General features: G+C 40.8%; 1 protein-coding gene across 2 annotated transcripts in view; it reads left to right on the top strand.

Moving 5' to 3' along the window:
• Positions 1–24,708, top strand: part of plagl2 (pleiomorphic adenoma gene-like 2) — a 40,387-nt gene extending 15,679 nt beyond the window's left edge. The window contains exons 2-4 of one of the 2 annotated variants that reach the window (XM_063889199.1): positions 15,556–15,713; positions 16,723–17,209; positions 18,083–24,708. In XM_063889199.1, the coding sequence (XP_063745269.1) occupies positions 16,887–17,209; positions 18,083–19,544 (1,785 nt within the window). In that variant the 5' untranslated portion in view covers positions 15,556–15,713; positions 16,723–16,886 and the 3' untranslated portion in view covers positions 19,545–24,708. Of the gene's footprint in view, positions 1–15,555; positions 15,714–16,719; positions 17,210–18,082 lie in introns of both variants that reach the window. The other variant, XM_063889192.1, reaches the window with a different exon arrangement.
• Positions 24,709–25,250: the final 542 nt, after the last annotated feature.

Raw genomic sequence — 25,250 nt, 5'->3', positions numbered from 1 at the left:
AGGCTAGAACATTTTGAGTATTGTAAACCATAGCATTTTAAGCACCACTTAACAGTTTGAGTCAACACGCTATTTATCATTCAATAAGTAATTATGTAGAAATGATAACAATGCATAAGATATCTACGCCAAGGTTTCCTAATTCAAACTTAACCCTAATAGTGATGTATTAGTCGAGTAACTTCGATAACCCATTAACAGATAGAGCTGAAACTAGATCCCACTATTGTGAATTTATTCAGATTCAAATTCCTGAGGGCTCTGTTTCCCAAAATGTGAGATCCCTCTGTCTGGAAGTCATTGGGATCATGTTTTATGAAAGGTAACCTGAGTGCAGGAACACTGGCAGTCCACTGACACTTCATGAATGTAGCAGGAAACGTAAACGCAGAATTTTACAATTATATTGACGTAGAGGATGGATTCAGGTTGGGCTGCACCAACAAGGATCCAGAAGTCCGTTTAATTCACGAACAATAACATCAAACATTAAACCAGCTACTACAAACATTGATTCATTTAATTCTGTTCCGATTATGCTTTAGACTCCAATGGAAAATGTGATTATTTATTGATTACATTTTGATGTATACTAAGAATGTTCAACTTTGAAACGGCGTTCAATTTTAGATCAGAGTGAGAAAGATAAGCAAGTTCCTAGAGGAAAGCTAAGGGACAGGCTTTAGATTTAATGCTCCATTATTTGGCCCACTTTTCCCTAATTGGAGATTCTCTGCTGAGCCATCATGAGTCAAAGAGAAGTGAGCAACTTTATGGTTCACACATCCTAATAATAATGTCAGTATGAACCAGATCGCATTAAAACATCCTGAGGCGAAACAATTAGTCCATTAATCGAGAGTCAAAATGAACTAGCTACAGTCTTTCTTCAAGCACTGAAACGTATTGTTGTGAAGATTTATTATTTTAGTTTGTTATATAATAAAAACTGTTTGGATCGCAGAAGCCACTTACATTTGTAACCTAGGCTCTTATATATTTATAGAATTGTTTGGGCATTTATAGAACTAAATAAATAAATCAAAAACACAACTGAAAGATGAATTGGTAATAAAAAATAATCATACAGCTCCGGAAAAAAATAAGAGACCACTTCAGCATTATCAGTTTCTCCGGTTTTACTATTTATAGGTATGTCTTTGAGTTAAATGATTGTATTGTATTCTATAAACTGCTGACAACATTTCTCTGTGTTGGAATTCAACAGACACTGGAATGGCTGCCATACATGTAGAGATAAAGATTTAAGAAAAATGTGGAGTGGTCTCTTCATTTTTTCCGGAGCTGTATTTTGCTGCCTGCACAGTTTCTTTACCAATTTGTACTGTAAACCCACTGTAGGCCAGAGTTTAGCTCCTCTTGGGTCCCAGACTGAACCTGTGATGTGTAACTACTGTTCTGCTGCGACAGAGACTCATCTCTTCTGACACCTCATGCTGCAGAGAAGTGCTGTTTGAATATGATGGAGCCAGGCCTCTAAATCTCCTCCCTGATTTTTTAAAAGTACACTAGCAGTGGTGTACTTCACCTGCAGTAAATCCAGCAGCTACCCTGCAGTATACAAAGCCATTAAAACTAGCTGCACCTTTACCAGCTCTGAGAACACTTTAATGATCAATAATTATAAAACATATCAGAGATATTATTCTGAAATGGACCAATCAAACAATGACTGCTTTTACTGTCGCTACTTTAAGTACATTTAGATGAGAGTACATTCTACTTTCACTGGAGGAACATTTTGAATGCAGGACTTTTACTGTGACAGAGTATTCCTACACTCTGGTACTTCTACTTTTACTCAAGTACAAAATCTGAGTACTTCTACTTTTAGTTGAGGAACACTTTGAATGCAGGACTTACTGACGCTCTTGTACAATTACTGTAAGCACAAGATCTCAGTACTTCTTCCACCTCTAGACCAGTGTTTTTTCATATATTCAGTGATTCATAAACCGCCATTGGAAGCAAGTCCCCCCGACATGTACAACATCTGGCCGCCTCACTCCTCTCTTCTCCTCTCGTTCTTGTTATGTGCGTGCTCTCTCTCTCTCTCTCTCTCTCTCTCTCTCTCTCTCTCTCTCTCTCTCTCTCTCTCTCTCTCTGTCTCTCTCTCTCCCCCTCCTTCCTGCTTGTCACCCGCGGCTGTCATCCGCCTGACGGTGCCTGCAGCCTCCGATTCTCAGAATTTGATCAAATTTCAAAAAAATCCAAGGAATGCAAACTGCCCACTGCTCATTTTTCAAGGCCCTGTTTATGCAAGAATGTTATTTTTACAAGTCTCTACCTTTAGCCCCCCCTTACACTACTTTCCTTCTTTCCCTTCCATTACCCTGAACATTGTTTAAAAATACACATGGAGAGTGTGTGGGGAAGGGGGGGGGGGGGGTGCAAACAAAAAACAAAACAGAGGAAAATTAGCCATATTGAGAGGGAAAGAGGAAAAGGCTGTGGATTCCATTGAAACCTGTAGACTTCTGTCAACAAAAGGCTGTCTGACAATGCCTGTTGTTTTAAACTGAGCTGACGTTGCCAAACTTAGAGATTGTTTGTTGCTGACCCCATCTGAATGAGAGAGAGCCGGGGGCAGCCTGGGAAACAAAAGTGTCCGAGTCACAGCGGCTGCACACAGCTGTGTGTGTGTGTGTGTGTGTGTGTGTGTGTGTGTGTGTGTGTGTGTGTGTGTGTGTGTGTGTGTGTGTGTGTGTGTGTGTTTGTGTGTGTGTGTGTGTGTGTGTGTGTGTGTGTGTGTGTGTGTGTGTGTGTGTGTGTGTGTGTGTGTGTGTGTGTTGCTCGATATCGCTCCAAAACTGACAAAGAAATCTACGATATACAAACACACATCTGATTAGATAACTTGTAAAGAATAGTGCAGTGATGACGTATTGTTTTCAGTAAGTGGATTTTAGAATATTGCAAAAATAAAGTCTGGCGTGATTCCTTTATCAGAATCAGAATCCCTTTATTTGTCTCGCAGCGGGGAAATGTACAGTGTTAAAGCAAAAATAATATTGAATGTAACAGGCAAGCAATAACGAAGTTGCTAACATGTTACATATAGAGAAAAAGCACAAATAAGTAATACAAAATAAAAACAAATAAGTGTCTTGCATGGCTAGCTGACGCGAAAATATTTAGGTTTGAGATATCATAAAAAATAGGTTTTGCACGTTAATATTATTATGGTTATTGCACAGTAGAATTGCAAGATTTATGAAAATATATTGCACAGCACAATACTTAAATGCCTAAATGAAATCACCAGAAATGAAGAGGTAACATTACGCTATAAAAGAACTGCAGCACCATCACATGACTTCAGTGCTAAGCTAAAGGCGGCTAATGTTTGTCAGGATCACATTTAGTTGTCTCCTGGAGTCTTTGAGTATTAGTAAAGCGCTAACATTAGGCTATAAACAGACTAGACCATGGTCGCATGGTGCCTCAACACCACCTCTAAGCTAAAGGCAGAAGGACACATTGAACTTCAGACACTCACCAGTGGGGATTTACTAACGTATTATAGTGCGTAAAACAAATCATGAAAAACCTTATGAGATGGGTTAACCACAGCCATTACTTTAAGTTTAACGAAAAACACATAAACAACTGTTGATTTCAATGAAAGGGAACTGTAATCTGGAAAATGCTGACTCTTAAAGCATGATATTTCGTTTGTGAATGTTGTGGAGTAGAAATATGAAGCAAAACAAATGAGAAAAAACTCAAATAAAAGGATGTCAAAAAAAGGGAGCACTATGGAAGTATAGACATTCCACTTTGCAGTTCACAATGGCAGTCATAATAACTCTAACCTAGTATTACCATTTCCGTATCAGCATGAACACCTCTGCCGTTTCCCTCAGATCCACGTAGCGTGCTGTTTTGGATTCAGAGGTAAACGCCACTGTTGGATTGAGTCTCACGGCTCTCGTCAGTATTATCTCCAGGAGCAGCAGCAGACGCGCGCACACACACACACACACACACACACACACACACACACACACACACACACACACACACACACACACACACACACACACACACACACACACACACACACACACACACACACACACACACACACACACACACAGTGAGTGAGCATGTATTTGGTGAACAGAGTGGAGCCTCTAGCATCTCTTGTAGAGAGAAAGAGATTCCTCCCAGGAGTCTTGCGACCAAACCGGAGCGGAAACTAAGACATCGTACTTTATGTGAGATTAAAATAGATAAGATGTACTGTTGATCCCAAATTGGGAACATGCTTTGATGCAGCAGCCTTTTTGAAAGTGTTTGAGTCAAAACTGTCCTAAAATATAACAATACAAAAATCCCAATCAGTTAATATTTACATATCGACAGTATCTACAACTATCTGTAGAATCCACAACATAACATATACAGAGAAAATGTGTAGTAAGTTGATATATTGCAGTCCATTTTAACATCAAATACATAAACATATATTTAGGCTACTGCATTCTTTTTATTTTACAGCTTTCATTACCTTTCAGATATACACTTTTAATACAACTTAAAAAGCCACAAATGTTAAAAATGATGTATTATTTCACACATAATTGTATTAGTTCAAAGCGGTAATATAAAGTTTAAATACGAAATATTAGGTTCAACTTAATATTATTGCTTTCAGCCATCATTTTTGCTAACCTTATGCAGTTATGTGTAATTTGTGGACAAAATAAATCTTATTAAAGTCAATGTTTCATTTTTTTAGTGGATCTGCATAATGATAACTTTAACTCTAGACTCAATATTTCCATTTCACTACAATAATATGGCGTGTGTGTACGTGCGTGCGTGCATGTGTGTTTGTGTGTGGGGAAGGGGGGGTTGTTAAAGTGTGCATGTTTGATGTGTCCGCAAAGGCTTTGCTCTTTAAGCATGTCGGGAGAGGGGGCGGGGGGGGGGGGGGGGGGGGGGGGAGGCGGCATTGGCGTGACGCCCGCTGGCACCGTGCCCACATCTCCGGCTGCTGTGGAGCTCCGTGTCACAGCACAGGACTCCCTGCCAGAAGGGCTTTCCCCAGAACCTCTGCAAACACACACACACACACACACACACACACACACACACACACACACACACACACACACACACACACACACACACACACACACACACACACACACACACACACACACACACACTGCCCATGTGTTTAGTGTCAACATTTTGATAAATCTCTGCCAGGTAAACAGTATATCTTGGCTGACGGTTTCTTTTTACTGCTCACCAATAAACATAATTAAGTGTGTTTACCTGGTGTTAATGTAAACACCGTTAATATCATCTGTTTTATAGATTTTCTGAAATACTCAGAACTTACTGTACTTGAGAGTTTCTATAATATACCTACTACACAATGTTGTGTATCTTATTTCAATCCATGACTTTAATCTGACAGTTATCACTTCATTTACTCCGGTGGTTTTAACATTAGCATAGTAAACATATGATCATTGTTACAGGATAAACAATAACAATACTTTACTTCAGAATGAAAAAGATAACTTTACCTGTGACCTGATGTCTTTTTACAACACAATAAATGACACGTTTTAATATTTTTTTCAAATGTAATTAAAAAACAGGTCTTCATTTTTACGCTGGTTTCATAATCAAGAGAATATTTTTTTTATTTTGTATAATGACTTTACAAAGGTGATACAACTATTTTTATACTAAAAAAACCTACCATTGAAGATTTGTGAATCTGTTGGGCCTGATTTGACATACACCTGCACACACACATGCATCTTCCATCATTTTCCAGAGAGCATGCTAATGATTAGAGGTGTTTGGTGAAGCAGGGAGAACGCTTTTCTTTGTAAATTAGCGTAAAGAGGGAGAGATCCCATCTAGGTCTCTGTTTGTGGAACCAGTTAATTTTCTAATTGGTCTCCATCAAACCCCAATCATGGTTGAAGTGGGATGTGTGTTACTCAGATGTGTTCCTCTCCCTCGCACAGAGGGGAGGATATAATTGGGGATAATACACACTGAAAAAACTGTTGAATTTTTAATTTAGACTTAATACTATTGCTTTCATCTAACCTAATACAGTTATGTGAAATCTGTTGACTTAATACATTTCATTCAATCAAGTCAACGCTCGAGGTTTTTCAGAGCAGGGAGTCGTGGATATGGGAGAATGATTATTTTTCTACTAACAGGACATTACACTTTGATGTGGTTCATGTTGGTGGGTGATACTGACAGTGTGTGCCAGCTTTGACACACACATGTCTACACTGAAGGACTTGGAAGCAGACTGCTTATTTTGATAGGTGCCTCCCAAAAAGTGTGCCATCTGCAGCAACCACAGCAGGAGATGGGGGGGGGGGGGGGGGGGAGGGGAGGGGGGCTGATTTCTGGCTGTTCGAGTTGGCATGTTGGCCGGAGTGAGGGATGGAGGGTGGAAAAGATAAAGGAGGAGGAGAAGCACTCTAAGGGAGGAGGAGGAGGATGTGAGGAAGAAGGGGAGAGGAGGCCCAAATAAAAGCTAGCTCAAAGGGGAGAATCAGTCAGTAAAGCAGGAGGGAGCTGGGGCTCGTACATCGGGTTGTTTTCCCCGGTGATTTATTTCTGTATTACTATCATGTTATTTGGAGAAATATGGGGATGTTCTCTGAAGATTTGGTCTCTATAAAAGTCCAACGGAAATTTGATTTCTTCATACTTTTTGTGTAAAACTAACTATGCTAAAGGTGTTGTTCTCTAAAGTTTTATGCCTCATGTGAAGGGGACTTTATTGCCAACTATTTGCAAAATCATTGATCTGATGCCAGGAAACCAAGGAGAAAAGTGTGTGTTTGCCACATAGGACACATGTGAGAAAATGGCTCAAACTTGTAGAAATTAGTAACATTTTTGATATATTGAACTGCTTGATTTTATGCTGTTATGACCATGTGATCAGAAGTCGTGGTTTTGTTGGGGATCGATGGGGAATTTTTTTGGGGTGTGACTTTTGTATGAAAATACACACTTTATTATATATTAAAGAAGCTGAGTTTGAATGTCCTAAATCAAAAAAGACAATAATGTCCATTGTGGCACAAAGCTTAAAGTCTCTGGGTGGGAGTTTCCCCACACAGGAGTCAACTGACATTTAGGAGCTTATTGTCTTACTAGCTAGTCTGCGTTTGTGTGTGTGTGTGTGTGTGTGTGTGTGTGTGTGTGTGTGTGTGTGTGTGTGTGTGTGTGTGTGTGTGTGTGTGTGTGGTCCATTTTCTCATTAACAAACACATTCACAGTGGAAACTTCCAGAGGGAAAGCATTTGGGACAGTTAACCACACTAATACAGTGATATAGTCTTCTGTGTTAGCAAAATGTGTTAGCTGACACTAATAATGGCACCAACCGTACCCTCATACGGCATAAATTAGCTCCTACACCAGAACATGTTAGACGACCCAGTTTCCCATTGGCACATTCATTTGATTGTATGGCTTAAATAGAAGAGTACGCTCCTGAGTAATTCCTGACATCTGGATTTGTGCACGGTCAGAAAGGTATGATTTGACAGCAAGATAATTAATGCAAGTTAAAGTGATTTTATGTACAACAATGACATTTGCAAGCCATCTTGAATATTTTTGAGTGGCTAAGTGTATTGTTTTAAAGAATAACCTCAACCGAGTTTATTTGCCAATTGTAGTACTTCTATCCACATTGAAACATTCCTCCGGTATATTCTATATCTGCAGCAGTAGGAAACCTGGCTGGCCCGAGCTGTGGAGTGTTTGCTTTGCACTCACCTTAGTGGAATATTACAGAGTGCTTTTTGTTGGGTTTGATGTTGTTTAAATATTGTGGGCGAGGGTGTTTTTGGTATGTTCAGCTGCTATTTCTGCTCATGTCAACTACCCAGTTATTGTTAGCTGGTTGCTATTTATTGTGTCATGCATACAGGTGACAAGCCCACGTCAGACATCGAAAATACTTTGCAGGATTTCTAATAGACCCTGAACGTAGCTGTGACTTTCACCTTCTTCTTCATATAGGTCTCTTCACTGTGCTTGTTTATACATGTCAAGGGATAGAAAGTTCAATGATGACCATTGGGTTTAATGATCATGGAATATATATATTCAAACAGACTTCACCATGTTCATCTGAGACGCCTTCAGATGAGAGCAGAAACAGTTGGAGAAAAGTGCGACTTGTTTCAGTCTCAGACGGTAGGGTGAAGCCAGGAGAAGCCGGCGCTGAGGGTGAAGGTGTTCCTCACTGACAGTTAGATCAGCCCCCCCTCATCCCCCCCAGCCAGACCACAGCCTGGGCTATCTTTAGCCGGGACACCGGGGCAGCTATGGGGGGGGGGGGGGGGGCACATCCCGGCTCTCACTAACTGTGGGGATGGGTGAGGGTTTGGCATGGCTAAGCGGAGCTCCGGTCTCTATGTGTGTGTGTTTTGGATGGGGGGGGGGGCTCTTCCTCTCTTTCCCTCCTTCCTCCATGTGTAAAGCTTCACCCTAGGTCACAAGCAGGAGAGGAACTGAAACCTGGGGGGAGGAGGGGGGAGGAAAGATGGAGAGAGAGAAAAAGAGAGGAGGAACGCTGTTGAAATAGATGAGCTACAGACTCTGCCATCATTTTTCATCTACAAAGTTATTTTAAAATGATAAATACATAGGCATGAATTCACTATTTTATTCCTGTTTATATACGTTAGACACATTTACAGATGCACACTTCTCTTTGTTCATTATGCAATTCCTTCAACCTGGACAAAAAAAAATAAATGCTTCAAAAAACCAAAAAATATTCAAATTAAAAAGGAATGTTCATGATGAGGATTTCAGGATTCTCTTTTCCAAAGCAAAAATATGATATATTTCATATCATGGTTTAAAAAAAAAAAGAACCTATTACGATATAACCTCTGGTTCCTAAAAATTATATATTTTAAGAAGAAATTGGGGCTTTTTATGGAATAAACGCTGAAATACATTTCTACTAAAAGTAATCACATTCATTGCAGACTGTTTATAATAAAAGTAAGCAACCAATTTTCTTGTATGGTTGTGCAGCACTGTGTTGCTTTTATCTAAATGTTGGCTGCAATAAACATTATTTTAAAGATGCATCAGTTAATCAGAAGTTCGATAACATTAAACTACAATATAAAGGTTATTTTTGGAACCTGCAGACACATGGATTAAAGCAGAATACTTGATGAAGTAAAAATGTTGTGAATTTGTAAATCATTCCATCTATCTTTACTCAATAAATGTTTAATTTTGCACTTCTTTATTCTTCACAATACTGGAATCTAATTCTACAAATAGTTTAATACTGATAATGTTGGTGCAGCCTGATATCTGTGCACACACACACACACACACACACACACACACACACACACACACACACACACACACACACACACACACATACTCTTCCTCAGAGTTTGAACTGAAGCTTCAAAGCTGCGGACTATTAACTGCAGCCCTAAACATGTTCTCTGACATCACTGAGGTGAGCTGCTGGTGGCCAGGCTGCCTTCTTCCTCTTCAGCTTCCAGTCCGGGTCAAAGTGTTTAGTAAAGCATGACCCCCCCCCCCTCTGGAGTCACTTGACTGCTGCACAGACTCCAGTTTTCCCTCCTTTTTCTGTCATCCTTTATCCCTCTCTCTTTCACCTCACTTCTTCCCCACAATACACCCCCCACCCCCTCTCCACTCTCCATGTCTCCGCTGCTTCTTTATCTTTTGCTTGGTTTTCTGAAGCGCGCTCCCACACTCTCAGTCTTTATCGAGCGGCTTCCTCAATCCTTATTTCCTACTCTCTCCCCAGCTCCGTCTCAATATTGCACATGCTTTTAAAGGGGTGGGAGGGGGTGTTAATGCTGTGTTTTTTTTTTTATCATGCTTTCTTCTGACTCATTGTGACATATATATGTATTAAAGGCCGAGAAACTGTGAATAATTATAACAGATATTATTCATACTGTATTTAAGCTTTATTTAACATTAATAAAGACAACAATAACAATGAGTTTCAGCAAAGGATCAAAAGAAACACATTTCCACGGAACATTTTTAATATGAAATAATTTCTAATAAAAGATTTCATCCAAAAAAACTACATAAATGGCTCTCCGAAAACATGAGATATATCTGAAACTACTGAATGAAAAATATGAATACACCACCTTTGAAAAGAAGGATTTAAGAATGCTGCTCAAAAGTTTAAAGCTTAGAGAAAATCCCTTTCATTTAGCTTTTGACCAATATGTATAACATGTGTCGTTTCATGAGCACTGTTTGATTCAGGCGCCAAATTCATGTTCCAACTGTTAACACGCTCAATGAGTGCACATCTTAAGAAAGACTTTTTTAGGATTTACGATAAGTAAAACAAAAAATATATTTCTGGGATCTAAGTCAGATTCCTGAGATGCATTTTAGAACTCAAATATCTTTTAAACTTTTGGTTGCAGCTTTTTCTTCCTAATGTGGCCCTAATCCTCCCCCAGAACGTCCTATGAGTAGAATTTATACGCTAAAGAAACACCTTTGCCTATGTTCAATAAAGTATATCTGAAAACATTTAAACCTTTTATAGTTCTCAATAATGTTCTAGAGAAAATGTTTTTGCAACCCACGCACGCACACACGCACGTGTGCGCACACACATACACACACACACACACACACACACACACACACACACACACACACACACACACAGAAACATACACTTCACCTCCCCCCTCTATGCGGCTGTTGTCACCTAAGCTTCGGACGGTGAACTCAGCCTCTATATTTAGTTTGTTTGTACTGTATAGTTTAGTCAGGAGGCTGGTGTAGCGTCCTGTCTGTGGGTCAGGGTTCTGCACAGCCCGCTCTGGTCTGGCCTGGTTCGGTTCAGCACGGCCCCGCATTGTGCCCTCGCCACCACCACAAAGAAACAAATCCTGAAACCTTTGCTCACATGTTATTGAGCATGGTGCGGCAGGCTGTGAAGGGGTTAATAGCAGTCACTCAGCATGCGGGAGCCGTGGCGGGCGGGCAGGCAGTGCAGAGGCTGACCTCTGACCTCTCAGGAAAGGAATGTGGAAGCTCTTTCATCCAGGACAGAAACTAAAGACACCCGGGCAGTTGGAAAGTGGCGGTTCAAATCTGCCTTCAACGTTTCTGATTAGGAGAAGAGGTTCCACGTGTTTTTGTCATAGCGGCATCTGCCATTTTGTAATAAAGCTCCATCCTACAGCAGCGAGTTCTTACTCTGATGACTGCAGGAACGCTGCACTGTGATAGGTGGATGGAAATGGCTTCACTGTGCTGTTTGTGCTGGCGTGAAAAACAAGCCAACCCTGGTTATGAAGCTCAGTGTGCTCTGACCTCTAACCTTCCTGTGTAGCCTGTTTGTAGTTATGTGATAAACTTATTCCCCACATTCATCAGATCAATTTTCAAAATAGTTGAAGATTTTTTTTTTGTAAACTCACTCATCAGCTGATCATTTCGGCCTCTACTGACATCAAATCTCCCACCAACATAATATAACTAGTTTATAGCTGTAGGAGAGTGTTGATAATATTTAACATCATTTATTTTTATCTAGCAGAGCTTGTGCAAAAAATCTTTATTTTCTTTTGCGAACACCATTATAAACCTGCACTTACTTCTAAAATGTAAAGCCAATGCGTAGTGCCTTAAACCTGCATTCTCATTAAAAGTCAGTAGGGGGCAACTCCACTGGTTGCAAACTGAAGTCATATGTGTAGAAGTCTATGAAAAAATCACCGTACTTCTTACTGGATTCATTACCTCAGTAAAAATTTAGCAAATGTGCTAAAAGTCTAAACTACAGTCTTCCTTAAAAGATTGTGATGTAAGTTTAGTAGTTATTTGACTAAGCTACAGTAAAAGGATGAAAATTCAAGGTGTGCTTTAGGGCTAGGCTAACTTGAGATTGACACGTCGCTTTTATCCTTGCGTTCGTATAGGAGCTTTAAACCTTTACGGTTTGATTTCAAATAATGAAAATGAAATTGTTTCATTTCGGTCGCCAAAAACACATTTTTGTTTTGCGTCTTTTAAGTAAAGCAGGAACATGGTTTCTATAGTATGTTTCTAACTCTCTTCTACTCTGTATTTATCTTTAATAGGTAGGAGAGATACGCCCAGAATCCATGTTAAATTGTACGTACATTTGTTTTTATTTCCACTTCAATGTCCCGTGTTTATTGATGAGCAGTGTATATCACAATAGCTGCATGGTGATGGATTGACTATACAAACAGAACATTTGGGCGGGAACACTGTGGTCTAAACTGAAGTGTTTTATATATGCTAAGTGCGACCACATGAGAGAAACCTTGGCCGGATTTCTATTAGTTGATTCTTAATGAGGAACTTGCATCAGTGTGAAATACAGCAGAGTCCAAAGTTGGTTGGTTTGTCATTATCTGTACTGTGTTGAAATAAATAAATAAAAAGGTTGTTGATGAATCTGCTGATAGAAAACCACACAGGTTGACTGAGAAAAGATAAGAAATGTACTTGTTGATGTCTAGGGAAGAGTATATGATGATGGTAGACCACATGTTTCCATTCAGTGTAACTGAGTGCTTGCCTGCTGATTATAAAATCAATTCAAAGTGTATTTAAATAGCCCAATATCACAGAACACGTTCGTCTCAGTGGGCTTTACAGATTAACAAACACAGATGCCAGTGTGAAATTATTATATAAAAACGTGAAATATCAAAAAAAATTGAAACAGAACTTCCCAATGTCCGACAAATCATAATCCCAAAAAGCCTTTTAAAAAAGTTAAATAGAAGCTGAAACTAATCAGGAATAATGTGCAGGTGCGATGAGGCCAGGTGATTCCAAGCTTAATGGGAGACAGGTGTAACTAATTAGATTAGATTCAACTTTATTGTCATTGCACAGAGTACAAGTACTAGGACAACGAAATGCAGTAATAAGAACAGTACAGACATTCAGACAGGCAGGAAAACCCAGGAGGTAAATACAGACATCATACAGACTTCAAAATGAAACAGGAAATGGTTCTGGGTTTTCATTCGGGCAACAAATCGAATGTTTAAATGAAAATCTGTACATTTAGATAGGAATCTATAGATTGTCATTTCAACATTCTATTGGAAGCCTGAAGAGTGAGGAGCAAATATACTTTTTGCCTAAATCAAATCTCAGTCAAGGCTGTTTCTATAAGGGAAAAATAATCCTTGTTTCCCAGTATCCAGGATTTGGATCCAGAACTTTTAATGTTTTTTTCCTTGGCAAATGCTCCATCCTTCTACAGTACCAAGTTTCTTAAAAATCCGGCTCTGCTGACAAACTAACAAACCACACACAAATCAGTCCATATGGAGGTTATTATGTCACTTTACACCTGATAGTGAGTTCCAGTGAATGCTGTGAGGGTTGTTACTGCTACTCCTCTCGCTGAGCTAGGCTAACGTTAGCGTTTACTAGGGTTAGTGTAGCTGTATGTTTCTACATCATGATTGGAAATAGCCACTGCTAATTCCAATCATGATGTACTTTATTACCAAGATGCTAGTTAAACTAAATGTATTTTGTTTTCATTAAAGTAAGGGCAAGGGAGAAAAAAAAGCTAACTAGCTAGCTTCAGCTTTGTATAACCTTCCTACTATAGTTCTAGTCTAATAGCTGTCAGTTTGGCTTTAGGGACTTAATGCTTGAGTGCATGTAATTGCAGTAATGTATTGACTTGCATGGAGCAATTCTGAAATACACATTACTCTCAAATACATCATTACACGTAAAATGACATTTATTTCTCCAGCAGTATTGCTCTTCTCTGGGGAGGTATTAGCAGCGTTTTTAGATAGTGTTTTATTAATATTACATAATGCAAGTATAATACTAATGCATCAGTCAGTATTTTGGGCTTGTTCCGTCCTGATGTGTGAAGTTAGCGCATGGTCTGTCATGGTGTGTCTTTTGTGTTCAGGGTCTATTTGGTGTATTTCTATAACTTGACGGTGTGGATTCTCTTCATTGTACTGCATCTGCCTGTCTGTGTGTGTGCCTTTGTGAATGCGTTTGAGCGTGCCGGCTTTTGGTTTGGGGGGGGTGTGTACATGATTTTGCATTCGGTGTGACCAGAACTCTGTGTGTTGTATGTGCTGTTGTGTGCGGAGGAGAGAGGCAGGGAGACACGGCATGGTTCAGGCCAGGAATGTGCGATGTGGGTAGGCTGTACAATAGAGCCGGGCTCCCTAAGGGTGGTCAATGGGATGGGTGTCAGCCCCCTGCACCCTCCCTGCTGGGTGATGACCACCACACAACGCTACAGCTGTCAGGTCCTCTTAACCACCGCTGTAAACACATACATTATGAGAACAAACTCACATGTGTGCACACTTGGACATGCGTGAGCATACAGGCATGCATGTGTGTATCTCGTGTAGAAGGAATTACATGAACACACACACACACACACACACACACACACACACACACACACACACACACACACACACACACACACACACACACACACACACACACACACACACACACACCTCTCACATGTTGTAGCCCCAACCTATGGATAAATGTTTGTGCATTTCTATGTAAACATGTACATTTTAGCATCTGCAAAAGCACTCAGAGCAGATTCCAACATATTTGCTTAACTCAGTGACCTCTCACACAGAAAGGATCCGTTACATTTGGAGTTGTGCATGTATGTGCAATTGTCACATATGCCCACATGTGTTTACGGTAGGCTACTTTGTGCACGTGACTGGTTCTTGGAGCCAGCGCACATTGTGATCAGCGTTGTGTCCGCTCAACCTTGGACTTAGCTGGTGTGTTAGCAGGCGGGGTCACAGAGGTCACTGAGGGTAAATAAGGGAATGTGGAGTTGACAGGTACAGAGAGTTCAGCGGGAACACCAGTTAATACAGTTTGTGGTTGACTTTAATAAATAACCGCAGGTCGGGGGGTGTGTTCAGTGCAGTTTTTCACCTCAACGTTTGAAACAGGTAGTGCTGGTTTAGTGGTTCTAAGAAGTTTGTTTCATAAACGCCTTTCTTGCCTGGCAAGTTTGTGTGTGTTTCTCAAGAGATTACATGTCTTATCAAGTTTCACAACAAGTACATACATGTACACACATAAACACACACAAGCTCACTCTTCAGACATAATGACGGATGAGGCTGGTCCGATTCATTCAGGGTTTTTCTATATTTATAACAGATAAAGTTTTACTTTATGTGTTTTATGAGAAAGTCATCACTTTCACAAAACAATTTTAGCCTTTGCAGTTTATACCAGACCTGTCCTTCAGCGCCCCCTAGTGAGCTCAGAGCAAACTGACCTGACATTTGCAGCGACATATTTTGCTGAGAGGATTCCTTTTTTTTTTGTTGTCAGATTCTGACATTTTGAGTTGTTGTCTACATCAACAGATCTGAAATTAAATTAATTCTGTATCACTTTTTGTCGACTGACCTTTGTTTTTCTCATGTATACCCTCTCCTGCAGGACAGTAAAAATGCAGAGCAGTGTTTCCCACTCTCCGCCAACCATAGCTGTTGGGACAGGGTGAGGAGAAGAGAAAGAGAGAGTGAAGGAGAGGAGCGACTGAAACAGAGAGCAGAGGAAAGTGCAGAGAGCGAGAAGGACAAGAAATACTTCAACAGGTAAAAAGTTTGCTTTAGAAGCAGAATATGTTTCATTTTCCTATAGGGTCATCAATACGGCCCAAAGGATAATCAACAGCTCGCTGCCCTCTCTGGAAGACCTGTTCAGTCAGAGCAGGACAGATAAGAAAAGAGTCCTCGCACCCTGGACACCATCTGTTCGCTCTTCTGCCCTTTGGTAGAAGTCCATCAGAAGTCCAACAAATAGACTCAAAAACAGCTTTTAGGCCCCGGCTGTGGCGCGACTGGCTGGGGCACCTGCACCGTACGCCGGCGACCCGGGTTCGATTCCCGACCCTAGGTCCTTTCCGGATCCCAACCCGACTCTCTCTCCCACTTTCCTGTCACTCTCCACTGTCCTATCCGATTAAAGGCAAAAAGCCCCAAAACATTTCTTTTAAAAAAAACCCAGTTTTTAACTGAGAGCAATAAGAGACCTGAATATAAATGATATCCGCCGTTTCAAACTAATTTCAACTGCCATATAAATTGACATCAACACATATTTATTCCTGTATTTATTTGTCAATTTATTTGAAGGGATCAACTCAGATATTCAAATTTCACTACCTGTCTGTTTGAAACGTACACTGAAAAACTGAACCGTTGACTTTAATCAAATGTATTCTGTCAACAGGTTTCACATAACTGTATGAGGTTAGGTGAACGCATTAATATTAAGTTGGAATAATAAATATTAGGTTCAACTTAATGTAGTTACTTTCAACTAACCTAATACAGTTAAGTGAAATGTGTTGACAGAATACATTTGATTAAAGTCAACGGTTCAGTTTTTCAGTGCAGTTATTTGAACTGCATTTATACATTTTCTTTGAGTGCGTAGATATATGTTTTATTTTGTTGCTTGTTGATATGTAGATTTGCACTAGCAGGATTGCTTTTTTAATTGCGTTGTACCTGCACAATGACAATAAAGGAATTATATTCAGTTATATTTTGCCACAAGCTTGAAACGGCTATAAAGCATGTTCTTTCTATCACACAGCAGACTTTGGCTTACCTCGATGTCCCCGCTGGATTATTGGCTCTTCCTGTGAGCTGTCGAGCATCTTCTTTTTATTCTGACAAACCCCCCCACAACTTCCTACGTTGAGCCTGCCGGGCAGGGGAGCCACAAGTGGATTTTCATGGCAGCGGCACTCTAGGGCTGCCATGGCAGCTGCTGCCGCCGATGCCTCACACCGTATTACCGCACTGAAGCAGGAGGAAGAGGGACGACGGACTGCCGCCAAGCTGTTTGGGAGCGCCGCCCAGGTGCCACGGATAGAGAGAGAGAGAGAGCGAGAGAGGGGGAAAGAGACAGAGAGGGAAGGAGGAGAGGGAGGGAGAGTGAGCGAGTGTTTGGTGTGTGGGGCCCTGTTCGCCTCACAGGAGAAGCTCCGGCTCCACGCCCTGAGTCACACGGGAGAGAAACCCTTCCACTGCTCACAACCACACTGCCCCAAGGCCTTCAGCTCCAAATACAAACTCTTCAGGTACTGACAGCTCACCATACCGCTCAGTTCACAACTCATTTCTTCAAATGCAGAATTTTGTACAGCTTATTTATCTTTCTCACAATTCCCAATGAGCACCTTCAAAAGGTTATCATCTGTTACTTATATATAATCCGTATAAACCTGGAAAAAGGTTGACTTGATTTTCAGGAAACATGAACTGAATCTGAGGTTTGTGTCATCCATCAATGTCTTTAGATTAATATACATAAAATGACTGATTGTCTGTAAAAACTTACAGAAACAATCCCACAGATTTCTTGGTTCTGTTGTTAGCTTGTCGTTTTGGTGCCACAGGCCACAACTTCCCTGTTTCAGTACACAACTTACCCTGCTCCAAACACACAGACCGGCACAGTTAGCTGGGGAATATAGTGGAGTGTGAAGCTGAACACAGATAGTGTCTCCAGTAGGTTGAGACCAAAGTCGGATCTAAAAACCTGATATCAACCATACCCCAGTACCCATGAACTATACTCAAGAGCACAGCCAAATCAATCCCGGGAGAGGGTACACAGTGTTCACACTAATAAAGCAAAGTGGACTTTGGGGAGAAGTGTTCTTAGATCTGGGACAGGGTTCCTTACGTGAAAGCCACCAACTCATTAACATACTAGGATGTTTTAAACCCTGTGAATCACAGGATGTGGTTTTCAAAACCCATTTTGGGTCCTGGCTGCAAACCACTATGACTCATATGTAAATGGACACAAGGGAGGAATTCCTGCCCCACTTCAGCATGCACACTACTAACAGCCCAACACATGTGACCAAAGGAGAAGGAATGTGAAACTTCTCCTAAAAAACCCAACATTTTACTGTCTCTTTCTTTCTTCTTGTGTTTCTTTGCAGGCATATGGCCACACACTCTCCACAGAAGACCCATCAGTGTTCGTTCTGTGAGAAAATGTTCCACCGCAAAGACCACCTGAAGAACCACCTGCAGACCCATGACCCCAACAAGGAGGCCTTCAAGTGTGAGGAGTGTGGGAAGCACTACAACACCAAGCTGGGATACAAGCGCCATGTGGCCATGCACTCTGCCACGGCGGGGGATCTCACCTGTAAAGTGTGCATGCAGAGCTACGAGAGCACCCCCATTCTTTTGGAACACCTTAAGAGCCACTCCGGGAAATCTTCAGGCGGCGCCAAGGAGAAGAAACACCCGTGTGATCACTGTGACCGTCGCTTCTACACACGGAAGGATGTGAGACGGCACATGGTGGTGCACACCGGCCGAAAGGACTTCCTGTGCCAGTACTGTGCCCAGCGCTTCGGCAGGAAGGACCACCTGACCCGTCACGTGAAGAAGAGCCACTCGCAGGAGCTGCTGAGGATCAAGACGGAGCCTCCTGACATGTTGGGTCTTTTAGCTTCTGGGTCGCCACCCTGCTCTGTGAAGGAGGAGCTCAGCCCCATGATGTGCGGCATGGGGCCCAACAAGGACCCCTTGATGGGCAAACCGTTCTCCGGTGGGGCCCCTTTTCCAATAGGCATGTACAACCCCCACCATCTCCAGACCATGTCTAATTCTGGGGTGGGTCACCCTCACCCGTCCCTGATGCCCAGTCCGTTGTCTGCAGCTATGGGCATGGGTTGTCACATGGAAACCCCTGGACCTCTTCACCCACACTCCCACCACCACCACCATCATCACCACCACCACCACCACCACCATTCCCCCCCGCTGCCCACACACCACCAGTCTCCGGCTCCCCAGCAGCAGCACCAGCCCCAGCAAGCCCACAAATACCAGCTGGGATCTACCTCATACCTGCTGGACAAGCCCTTGAAAGTGGAGATGGAGAGCTTCCTCATGGATCTGCAGAGCGGCTCGCCGGGCCCCCTCTCCTCTGGAGATCCACACGCTGCTGCCTCACCCCCCAAGGATGGACTGGAGCCCACCTCGGGCCTGGTGGACGAGCTCTGCGGGGATCACCTCCTGTCCAAGAGCCCTGCGGTGCTCGCTGAGTCTTTGTGTGCTGCTAACATGGATTTCTCCCACCTGCTGGGGTTCCTGCCCCTCAACTTGCCTCCCTACAGTGCCCCCATGAGCACGGGAGGGCTGGTGATGGGCTACACCTCATCTGCGACCCCCTCGTCTTCCACCTCCTCTTCCTCATCTCTGCACGCTGCAGAGCCCCACGGTGCATTAGTCGCTACGGCACCTCTTACCTCTTTGCAACCGCAACCTCAGGAGCAGCAGAGCTCTGGCGGGGGTCTGGGCTTCGGACCCCTGCACCACCTCCCCCCAGTGTTCAGCTCCAGCCTTAGCAACACCACACTGCCTCGCTTCCACCAGGCCTTCCAGTGAGAGGGTGTGGATATATTTGGGGCTGTGGTTTGTTTTAAAGAAGTTGGAGTATTAGAATGAAACGCATATGAACACGTAGAAGCCTTGAATGAAAGTGCACACAAGCTTTGATTGAGCCTTAAAAGAAAGTTAAACCTCAAAGGAGAAGGTGAGAAAAGAAGTTGAAGCAGCTTTTATTTGGGCTTTCCCCCCTACCCTATCCTATAGTTATAACCATGTATTAACCCATCCTTTTTATTTCCATTTACTTCCCCTTTTATCCCCCTCCCATCCCCTATTTAGTAGTATAGAGAGAGGGCAGGATCCGTAGGCCAAAAGGCGTGGTACTGCATACTTTAAGTAATAATATAAAAAAAAAAAATCAAAGATAATTTTTTTGTGAAGATTATCTGTCTTGTTGTGACCCAGAAAAAAAATATAGTTTGAAGTGGATATTTTGTTTTACTTTATTTTTCCTTTCCAAATGTAAGAAAATGGTAGAATGTGTCACATCTTGAGTTTTGAACCTCCCGTTAACAACCTAAACGTCATGATCAGAGCAGAGAGCCCCCCCTCTCTCCCAGTGAAGGAATGGACAGATTTAGACATTGAAACAATGATTGAACCTAAACTAAAATCTTCCTCCAGATGGCCTGAGTAGAGCCACTACACCCCTTCTGCGTCTCAGAAAGTGCTCTTTAAGCAAGAGAATTAGATGATCCCCAATGAATTTTACCTGTCACTGATGCGCTCCTACAGTCGAGTCAGTCTAAAAGAAAATAGGTCACTAAAATGAACTCTTATTAACTCAGTCACAGACATTTTAAAGAAAAACAAAGAAAGAATTGTGAGTAAAAGTGTGTGTTGAAATTGATGTAATATCATGCTGGCTTTTTTACTGTTCCTCAAGAGAAGCACTTTTTTTGTTTTAAAGCAGAAGGCACTTGACCTTTAGGAATCTCCCTGTGAAACCTTTGTCTCCTTCCTCGTGACTTTCCGGAGGTTTCCACAGCCTGAGACGTTCTCCTCATTCTCCTTCCTTCACCTGTCTCCATCTAACAGTTATCTATAAAAGCTCCAATGACAATAATCCATAACGATAACTGCAGCCGTTACTTGGCTCCCCAACATACCTAAAAATATATATTTTTGGAACAAACACATCTTTAGGCAGTCTTTCAAAAAGCTGCATCATCATGGTAATGATGAACCCTGACATATGTGAATGGCAAAAACAACAAGAGAACTTCAGTGACTGATGAGTCAAAATGTGTTAAAGAATGTTATTGCAGTGTACGAAATATCTCAAAAATGAATATTATTATTGCTTTTATCTCAGTAAGGTGTATTTTAGGTAGACGTATTAAAACTAAGTGATGATGTTTTTGATGTCTGGCAGGTTTACATTTGAGTGTATCTTGCATTTTTTGATCAAATGGATGAAGTATTAGCTTTTTCCCTTAAGCTTTCTCTGTCATATCCAATCTTTACCTTTACATGTACTTGAGTTAGTATAGCGGAATCAGAACTGTGGATGGGAAATGTCTATAGAAGGATGTTAGTGGCTTAATAAGCAAATAGGATTTGAGTTAGATAGATTGTTGGGATGCTCACATGGACGGCTTGCGTAGGTCCAGATCCAGTGGAACATGTAACTGTGCTTAGTCCCACTGCAAGCCCAGTGGATTATGTGAGTTTAGATCCTCACTAACCATTCACCAATAAAGACCTGAGCCCAAAGTTAACGTAAGCTTAAAGTGAATAGATGTCTGTGGCACACTGAAAAACTGAAACGTTGGCTTTAATCAAGCGTATTCTGTCAACGCATGTCACATAACTGTATTAGGTTAGTTGAAAGCATTAATATGAACCTAATATTTTTGATTAAAGTCAACGTTTCAGTTTTTTAAGTGCACAGCTCCATCTGTGACACATCTGGCGTAGAAATGGCCCGCTCACTTTGCCTTTAGCAGTCGTCACTTCACAGGCCCCAATCACCATTACATGTTAAACAAAGCAAAACAGGAAAACACAGCACATAAAAATGAAAATAAAACACATTGCTGCTTTTAGCTACGGTTGCTGATCGACGACAACTGTAGACCACTAGAACATTTCAATTTCTTTTTTTTGCAAGATGGACAGTGAGCTGAAAACATGCACAAACAGAACCGACAAAGTGTTCATCATCCCCGGAACCCTATCCCCCACCCCCCACCCCCCTGTTCTCCCCCTCCTCTCTCGCTGCTTTGTAGAGTCAAAGGTAAAGGGTCTGAAAAAGGCGATACATCCAGAGGAACGCAGTCACTGAAATTCCCAGGCTTTGACATTCAAAGCGTGGGGGGGACTCATGACTGACTGCACAACCTGGGGTATTGCTCGTAGTCATATATTTGTTTTGTTTGTTGTCATATGATATATTATTTTCTGTTTGTTTAAAACAGGACCTCGAAAAACAACACAACACATCACCTCATTTTTATTTGTTTTATTTTTTCTTACCAAAACCTGGGGAGAAGAAACTACATTTTTGCACAGTTGCTTGTTACAAAAATGCAAGATTTTGTTATACTGTAGGATATTAAACCCCCGCCTATGAACAGCTGATAGCCCCTGTATTAACATCAATACAAAACCAGCTGAAGTTTCCAAACCAGTGAGCAAGATGCAGGTAAAGCATCCCCACAGTGTGACTGTTTATCACAACTTTATCACTAAAATTATAGATTTTATAATCTGAGTTCTGAGCTAATTTAAATTAGACACATAATAGTCTCCCCCATGGAAAGTCATTATTTTGATTATGACTTGTAAAATGATCAAACTTTTTATTGATATTGATATAGCTATCGTCACCTTTATGAGAATTTACATGATATAGCATATACGTAAGCAAGATTTAAATTTGAATTTCTATGAGCTTAAAAAAGGTGTTTTTTAAGAAAAAACATCTTAGATTAAGCCACATTTGTAGCAATCAAAATGAGCTTTTATACTTTTTGACAAATATTAAATAAGTCCTAAAAAATAAATAAAAGAATGAGAGAAAAACATTCAGCATGTATTAAGTTTGTCCTCCCTGGGTTTCTGTGAGCTAATCTGAATTCTAGCACTTTCAACCTTTAAAAAAAGAGTATTTTTTCTTTTAAAATTCAGCTTATATGTTCATGTGTTTTTAATTTTGTATTGATCCTGTATATGTATGTGCCATTAGTTTGATGTGTAGACTTTATCAACCTTTGTGTATTTCTCTTCTCCAAAAGAATAACAGTATTTTTGATAGACTTTCACTAATATTCCTTTAAATAAGAGCCCCTCTCCTTTGAAATCTTTGTTTTTGGGCAACCAGCTTTGCTTTCTCTCTCATACATGTATCTAATCAAACTCTACAGCCAAGTGTGGGAAAAGAACAGCGACAGCATTTCTGAGTGGGGGAGAAACCAGACCGTTGTTTGTCAAATGTCAAAGCCACAGCCTGACCACAGCCTGCTTTTAAACGCTGTCGCAACAGAGACCCATCTGCACGCCACTTTTAGAAAGTGTAACTGAACAAATACCAGACATGAATAACCCCAAAACTTAGCACTTAAAGCCTGCAGCCATGGTCACTGAGCTGGTTGTCCTGCCAAAAGGAACTCCAGCTGATAATGACTCATATGTGTGGCTTTAAATTAATGGAGTACACATACTTGTAGGTGTTTTAATACAACAGTGAAACACGTAGAAACGTAGTAGTCAGGCTGTGAAACACTGACAACAGGTCATTGTCCTACCTGAGCTCATCAGGGACAACTTTCAGAATTGTGACACGAGTGAGTCCACCAGGACTGGACGAATTTATTCATAAAGACATCAATCTGCTAAAAAAAAAAACTTTAAAAAAAAACGTGTTTATGGAATCAAATATATGGAAGCCCATTTCCGCCAAAATAAGTTTAAAAATAATCACTACGAAAAGTTAAGTGAGATAAAAAATGAATTAATTATGCTTGGTCACCATATAATAATCCATGATTATGATTAAGACTTCGTCAGTGAAGGTGTCTATATGGTAAACTTTTTAAAATAACCCAGCAAAATTGCTTTGGAAAAGAAACATCTTTTTTACCTGGCATTTTTTCTCCTTTTTACAATGTTAGGGAACCTTGAAGAAATATCCCAGTAAAAGCTTTCTTCACTTATTTTTAAACCTTTACGTTATTTACAGATAAATATTTTAACTTCTATTTCCTCAGAACTACTACATAATGTGCATATATACAAGATTATTACGGGACTCAGTTATTTGAAATGCAATTTACTCTCTCTTCATTATAAGTTAATATGTCATAATTGTGACTTTTTATCTTAGTATTTAGTATCATATCTTTTAACTTCGTAGTCTTTATATTTGTTCTTTTTCTGGCAGATGTTGGCTTCCATAGTTAGCTGACACAGAGAGGAGATTCCAAATGAGCACAACTATATATAAATATATATATATATATTAAATGACCCTCCCCTGACTCACAGTGATGTGTTCCTGTTCCTTGGCTTGGCTGTAGCTCCATTACCTCGACCTGCACCTACTAGGGATGCACTTATCCTCACCTTTCCTCTTTACTACTAGGTGCAGAACACAAACATTTTAAGGGAATTTGTTCATCAGTTTAACTGATTTGATTTAATAATGCTCGCTCTTTATCTCCCTCTCTTTTTTTTGTTTTGCTTTTAGTAAGGAACTGGGTACTGTCTGATGCAGGCGATATCCACATGTAGTTTTATATATTTCTAGCTTAAAGTAAGTCTTTGCATTCCAACCTTTTTGTGTATCTCCTTTAGTGACATAGCCCATTTTATTTTTTATCACTTGCTATAACAGCCACCTCTGGAATAAAAAGGTGAAAGAAAATAGAATATTTGCATTCACTTACACTATTTTATATAGCATGGAGTTTATCAACTACAGGGAGAATTGTATAAATGATGTGCTTCGGAGAAAGACAGAAACAGTCTTTGCTTTTTTTGTTAAATATCTCACATGCAATCAGTTGCTGCAATGTAGAAGTGACAGATTTGTATATTGGTGGATCCAAAGAGATGATGAACACAACAACAGAATTATTGACTTATTGTACAGTACAGTGTATCTTGACTTGTCATGTGTTATGTTGAAATGATTAAAAGACAAACCAGCGGTTTCATACTCTCTTTGCATTCTTTTTTTATTTTGAACATTTCATTTTCACTTTCTTTTGCAAAATAAAAACAAAACCCTAGCATACTATCATTTACTTTTAGCAAAAGAGTACAGCTGCTATTTGGTCCTAAACCTAAAGTATTGGTCACATTGAAATGTGTAAAAAAATAATCAATATATTGAAACGGAACATTAAAAGATAATTCACTGTTTCTGGACGGACCATATTTGTCCAATTCCGGTAGTAATACCGGATGTTGTTTTTAGCCTCAGATAGAATATTGTATTGTATATAGGGGGGGGCGGGGGGGGGGGGGGGTGCTAGCGTGATTCCGTTTTTTCTCAGTTCATCTGTGAAGATGCACTTTCGCATCTGCATGTAATGTGCAATGCTGCTCCGCTGTCTGCTCTGCTCCCTCTGTGTGCGTGCGTGGCAGAGCCGCCCACAAGACAGCCTCACGGGAATTACGTCACGCAACAAAGTACCGTAGAATTCTGTGCAAAGCGCCAGTCAATTTAAGTACTCGCTTAATGGTCCCAAGAAAAAC

Source organism: Eleginops maclovinus, chromosome 1 (genome assembly GCF_036324505.1).
Source record: "Eleginops maclovinus isolate JMC-PN-2008 ecotype Puerto Natales chromosome 1, JC_Emac_rtc_rv5, whole genome shotgun sequence".
NCBI lineage: Eukaryota > Metazoa > Chordata > Actinopteri > Perciformes > Eleginopidae > Eleginops > Eleginops maclovinus.
This window is presented reverse-complemented; position numbering and strand designations above follow the sequence as displayed.